At 56.4% G+C, this 6000-nt stretch overlaps 1 protein-coding gene across 1 annotated transcript in view; it reads left to right on the plus strand.

The window, feature by feature from the left end:
• Positions 1-5498, plus strand: part of DLGAP3 (DLG associated protein 3) — a 64151-nt gene extending 58653 nt beyond the window's left edge. Inside the window, exons 9-12 of the mRNA XM_033227176.1 lie at positions 802-1286; positions 2245-2336; positions 3749-3892; positions 4635-5498. Coding sequence (XP_033083067.1) covers positions 802-1286; positions 2245-2336; positions 3749-3892; positions 4635-4853 — 940 coding nt within the window. The 3' untranslated portion in view covers positions 4854-5498. The remainder of the gene's footprint in view (positions 1-801; positions 1287-2244; positions 2337-3748; positions 3893-4634) is intronic.
• The last annotated feature ends 502 nt before the right edge of the window (positions 5499-6000 follow it).

A 6000-nucleotide genomic window follows, 5' to 3' on the forward strand; every position in this document is an offset into this window, starting at 1 on the left:
ATCCTGGCTCGGCTACTTTGAAGCTGGGTTGACTTGGTTTACTCATCTCTAGGTAGGGCTGAGGACACTCTAGTGCAGCTGGTGTAAACTAGCATAGACATAGCATTTGTTAAAATACTGAAATACTTTGGCCAGGCGTGGTGGCTCACGCCTGTAATCCCAGCACTTTGGGAGGCCGAGGTGGGCGGATCACCTGAGGTTGGGAGTTTGAGACTGGCCTGATCAACATGGAGAAACCCTGTCTCTTCCAAAAAGAGACAAAAGGCGTATGCCTGTAATCCCAGTTACTCAGGAGGCTGAAGCAGGAGAATCGCTTGAACCCAGGAGGCAGAGGTTATGGTGAGCTGAGATCGCGCCATTGCACTCCAGCCTGGGCAACAAGAGCAAAACTTCATCTCAAAAAAAAAAAAAAAAAAAAAAATTGAAATACTTCTGCCTTCACTGGTAAAGAGCCACCACCCTGGCTCTTCTGACACACCCCACAATCTAGCCTCTCCAGGGCACTGCTACAGCATTTTGGTCTGTGCCTGCTCTGCCTGGCGTATGCCAGCATCTGCTCTGTCCATGGACTGAACTGGTTGCTAAATAGTTTGGATATCACCCCTGTCTAGAGGCAGTGCAATAGGTAGGTGTATTATGTACATAGCTGTTGCAAGGACCAATATATTTAAAGTGCATAGGTTAATGTCCATCACTTTGTAGGTTCCCTTCCTCATTCCCTTCCTTTTTTTTGGCTTGGGGTGGGGGTGAGAGCTGGCATGAGCCTGGGCGATGGGGGATGACAGCCACCCCTCTCCCCAGGCGAGCAAGGTTCAAGCGCTCCAACAGTGTGACGGCCGGCGTGCAGGCAGACCTGGAGCTGGAGGGCCTGGCAGGACTGGCCACGGTTGCCACAGAAGACAAGGCCCTGCAGTTTGGACGTTCCTTCCAGAGGCATGCCTCTGAGCCCCAGCCTGGGCCCCGGGCCCCCACTTACTCAGTCTTCCGCACGGTCCACACACAGGGCCAGTGGGCCTACCGCGAGGGCTACCCACTGCCGTATGAGCCGCCGGCCACCGATGGGTCGCCCGGCCCTGCCCCCGCCCCCACCCCCGGCCCCGGGGCCGGCCGCCGTGACTCCTGGATAGAGCGCGGTTCACGTAGCCTCCCCGACTCAGGCCGCGCGTCCCCCTGCCCACGGGACGGCGAGTGGTTCATCAAGATGCTGCGGGCAGAGGTGGAGAAGCTGGAGCATTGGTGCCAGCAGATGGAGCGTGAGGCGGAGGACTATGAGCTACCCGAGGAGAGTGAGTCACGGCATCGGAATGAGGGGACTCTGGGGACCATGGCCTAGTGTGTGCTCAGGAGACCCTGATGGGGGTGGCTGGGGCTGCAGTGTAACAGGAGGCCCCTTCAGTTTGTGCCTCACTGATCTGCATTGGAGCCTGGCGGGTCAACATTGGCAGCAAGGCATGCTGGGAGCTCTTGGAAGGGAGCAGGGTGCACACGGTGCAGCTTTAGAGGCCAGGGGCTGGCACTGCAGACAATGCAGGCCAAAGGGCTGGACCTTCTATGGATGGCTACTAGTCCAAATCACCAAGTTTATGGGGACTAAGATCTGGACTGGTGTGAGGATCCAGGTGGTGGGACCAAGATTACAGAGAGGGAGGCAGTTCATAATGTCAGATCCTGTCTGAGGCATAGATGAGGGAGATTCAGCCAGGGAGACATGGCCCTGGCCCGAGGGAAAGCCTGGCCCTTCCTGTAAGTCAGATCCACTGAGAGACACAGTCTTACTCCAGAATCTCTGAGTTGAGGGGGACAGTGACTATGAAGATGTGTTACGTACATTAACTTACTTGGTCATTCTTAAAGAGCCAAGGAGTCTTGCATGCACTGGTGAGTGATGAACAAAGCTTAGCCAATGGGTGGTCACTGAGCTAATGCCCTGGCCAATGCTTTAGGCTAGGCTGGGGCTGGTTTCTGTCTGTTTGCTAATATGGGAGGGAGAAAGGATAAAGGAGGATGAGCACTCAAGAAATGTAGGCTGTATGAAGGAGGGAACATCAGGGTCTGAGGATACAGTCTTGGTGTAGTGGAGCAAGAACTTGTTATGAACTTGAGGATAGGATGGGGCTGGGGCTGGAGGAGACTGATGGATAGACAGTGCCAAGCAACCGAGGGGTCAGCGTTCAGGGCAGACTTCCTGGAGTCTGGGGAAGGAGATGCATCATTTCCCTCCCTGAATTTCCTTCTGCTTTCTAGTCCTGGAGAAGATCCGCAGTGCTGTGGGCAGCACACAACTTCTCCTGTCCCAGAAGGTTCAGCAGTTCTTCCGGCTGTGTCAGCAAAGCATGGTGAGTGCCCATAGTAGTAGATCCTACCAGATATATGTGACCCAGAGTGTGTGTGTGCTAGAGGTGAGACAGGCAGGTGACCCAGACTGTGTGTGTACCAGAGGTGAGACCAGGCCTGCATGCCTGCAGGGGTAGCTGTCAATCTTGTGCCTGGAGGTAGGACCAGGTGTTTGTGCACAAGAAGGGAGGGCTGGGCTCTTTCTTGTCCCCCTGTCTCCCAGCCCCCACCCACTCTCCCAGGCTGAGGTTCCTGGCAGTAAGAGTGGATAGGACTTTCTCTTGTCCTTGTTGCAGGAAGTCAGGGACCCCGAATGGAGGGACTGGCTGATGCCATGGCAGAAGAACATAAATTGTGAAGATTTCATGGACATTTATTCCTCAAATTAATACTTTTATAATTTCTTACACCTGTCTTTACTGCAATCTCTGAACATAAATTCTGAAGATTTCATGGACACTTATCACTTCCCCAGTCAATATTCTTGTGATTTCCTATGCCTGTCTTTAATCTCTTAATCTCGTCATCTTTGTAAGCTGAGGATGTATGTTGCCCAAGGACCCTGTGATGATTGCGTTAACTGCACAAATTGTTTGTAGCGCATATGTATTTGAACAATATGAAATCTGGGCACCTTAAGAACAGGATAACAGCAATTTTCAGGGAACAAGGGAGATAACCTTAAAGTCTGGCTGCCTGTGGGCCAGGTAGAACAGAGCCGTATTTCTCTTCTTTCAAAAGCAAATAGGAGAACTATCACTGAATTCTTTTTCTCAGCAAGGAACATCCCTGAGAAAGAGAATGCGTTCCCAAGGGGAGGTCTCTGAAATGGCTGCTTTGGGAACATCTGTCTTTTACAGTTGTAGATAAGGGATGAAATAAGCCCCCGTCTCCTGTAGCACTCCCAGGCCTATTAGGATGAGGAAATTCCTGCCTAATAAATTTTGGTCAGATGGGTTGTCTACTCTCAAACCCTGTCTCCTGATAAGATACTATCAATGACAATGCATGCCCAAAACTTTATTAGCAATTTTAATTTCGCCCTGGTCCTGTGATCTCGCCCTGCCTCCATTTGCCTTGTGATATTTTATTACCTTGTGAAGCATGCGATGTCTGTGACCCACACCCTATTCGTACACTCCCTCCCCTTTTGAAAATCACTAATAAAAACTTGCTGGTTTTGTGGCTTGTGGACATCATGGAAGCTGCCGACATCTGATGTCTCCCCCGACACACAGCTTTAAAATTTCCCTCTTTTGTACTCTTTCCCTTTGTTTCTCAGACTGGCCAGCACTTAGGTAAAATAGAAAAGAACCCATGAAGAATTATCGGCGGCAGGTTCCCGCCGGATAGTCCTGCCTGGGGCTCAGATCTCCCTGACCAATGACTTTCCCTCTGTCTTCCTCGGCTGCAGGATCCCACTGCGTTCCCTGTGCCCACCTTCCAGGACCTGGCGGGTTTCTGGGACCTCCTACAGCTCTCCATCGAGGATGTGACCCTCAAGTTCCTGGAGCTACAGCAACTCAAGGCCAACAGCTGGAAACTCCTGGAGCCTAAGGTGGGGCTGGGGTCCCTTTAGGCAAAGAGGCCAGACTCTGGGAAATTCCCCTCCCCAGAGAGGTGAAGGGTGGGATGAACAAGGGGGCAGAGGAAGGGACCCATAGGCAGCAAGGGCAGCCTTGGACAGGTGATAGGTGACCATCCCCTTCCAGAGTGACCATGCTCGTGGCCACTGCCATCTGCTTGGCCCCAGTGTTCACCAGTGCTTGAGCTGCCAGAACCCCAAGGCTTCCTCAGCGCGGGGGAGCGGGGGGCAGGGAATGGCGGCTGCAGCTGGAGGGAGCAAAAGGCAAAAGTAGACCTTACAGAAGGACGGGCCTAGGCATCCAGGGCAGAACCTTGAGAGTCCCCTCAGCCGCCAGGTCGCTGGACCTTGTCTGCGATGAGGGCCAGAGGCCTGGTATGTGCACCCTCATTGCGGAGCCTGGGTCGGGAACTCCCTCCTCCGGGTCAGGACCCCGAGTGAAAACCCGGTTCTGATGCGAGCTGTTGAGAATGGCGCCACCAGGGGGCGCTCGAACGCGCTGCGCTTTGGTGGAAAATGTGGGGATTTGACCTTGTCGAAACAGGCGCAGGTGGGGCTTCAGGTCATGGGATCCGTGGCGGATTCTGAGCGCCATCGCGTTCGGAGCCACGCGGTCGTCAGCGCTCCGGGCGCGGGGGTGCGGGGGTGCGGGGGCGGGCACTGAGGTGTTGGAATAGTTCGGCGCCGCAGCTCAGCGCTGTCCTCTGCTCCGCAGGAGGAGAAGAAGGTCCCTCCGCCGATACCAAAGAAGCCCCTGCGGGGCCGGGGCGTGCCGGTGAAGGAGCGCTCCCTGGACTCCGTGGACCGGCAGCGGCAGGAAGCGCGCAAGCGGCTCCTGGCGGCCAAGCGCGCCGCTTCCTTCCGCCACAGCTCGGCCACCGAGAGCGCAGACAGCATCGAGATCTACATCCCCGAGGCCCAGACCAGGCTGTGACCGGTCCGGCCCGCCCAGCCCGGCCTGGGCCCGCGGTTCTCCACCCGTACTGTACACCCAGCGTCGAGGTCACTGTGAACGCGGGCCGCCCCGTGCGCCCGCCCCACCGGCACCGCACGCCCCAGCCCCCGGGCCCGTCACACTCTCGTGGGTTTTTTACCTTCCTGACCCCACGCGAAGGCGCCCGGGCTGGGCAGGGGGCCGTGCCTCTCCGCCCTGCGCCCCTCACCTGGATCCCCCGCCCACCTGGTCCGACGCTTTGTCCCCACCTCCTTTCAATGGGCACCATCTCTGCCATTCTTTCCCCCCACGGGCCAGGCCGGGCCGGGCCCCACATCTGGGCTCTGCGTCCCCTCCCCCACCCCGCGGGGCTGGGCTTCGTGGGGATCAAGCTTCGTGGCTTTTTATGAAGAATCCCGAACCCCGCCTAGGAGCCCGCCCCACCCTCCCAGGGGCTCCATCCTCAGCCCTCTGCCCACTGGGCCCAGGGACCACAGTGGCTGGACCAACCCAGGACCAGGGCGCCTGGGCCTCTCCCCTTTCCCAGCGGCTGGGGAGGGGAGATGGGGGCTTCCCCTCACCACACCTGTGGCTGTTCCCACATCCCCTTGAGTATCCCAGGAAAAATAAAACGGCAGAACTGCACTCGAGCCAGCTGCTCTCTCCAGAAGAGGCCACCTCCGTCCCGTGTGTGGGAGGACGGGGGTGAAGGGAGAAGGGGCCGGGAGCCCACTCTCTTGGTTTGGAGACAGCAGGGGTGTTGCCTGAGCTCCTCCCAGGGATGGGCCAGCTGGTGGAAAGGAGATTCGGCCCCCTGATGCCCACAGTAAGGACCTGGACCCTCCTGGAGGGGCCCAGGTGGGTGAAGAGGGGGAGGGTGTCAATTTCTCCGCTCTTCCAGTTTCGATGTATCCCATTCTTCCTCCCAGTCCCCAGGGTTCCCCCAGAGAGGGAAGTCCAGAGCTCGCTGAGCACACAGCATGTGCTTGATAAACCGGGAGTGTGGTGATTGTTAGGTATTGACAAATAATTGGTTTCCCTTCCCTTAGGGACACAATGTTCCTTCTGCTCCAGTCATTCCTGATCAGCAGCAGAAAAACTTCAGTCCTGCCACATTTTCTGATGCCTCCTATGGGTGGCCACCTTG

Source organism: Trachypithecus francoisi, unplaced genomic scaffold, assembly GCF_009764315.1.
Source record: "Trachypithecus francoisi isolate TF-2019V2 unplaced genomic scaffold, Tfra_2.0 Lachesis_group12, whole genome shotgun sequence".
NCBI lineage: Eukaryota > Metazoa > Chordata > Mammalia > Primates > Cercopithecidae > Trachypithecus > Trachypithecus francoisi.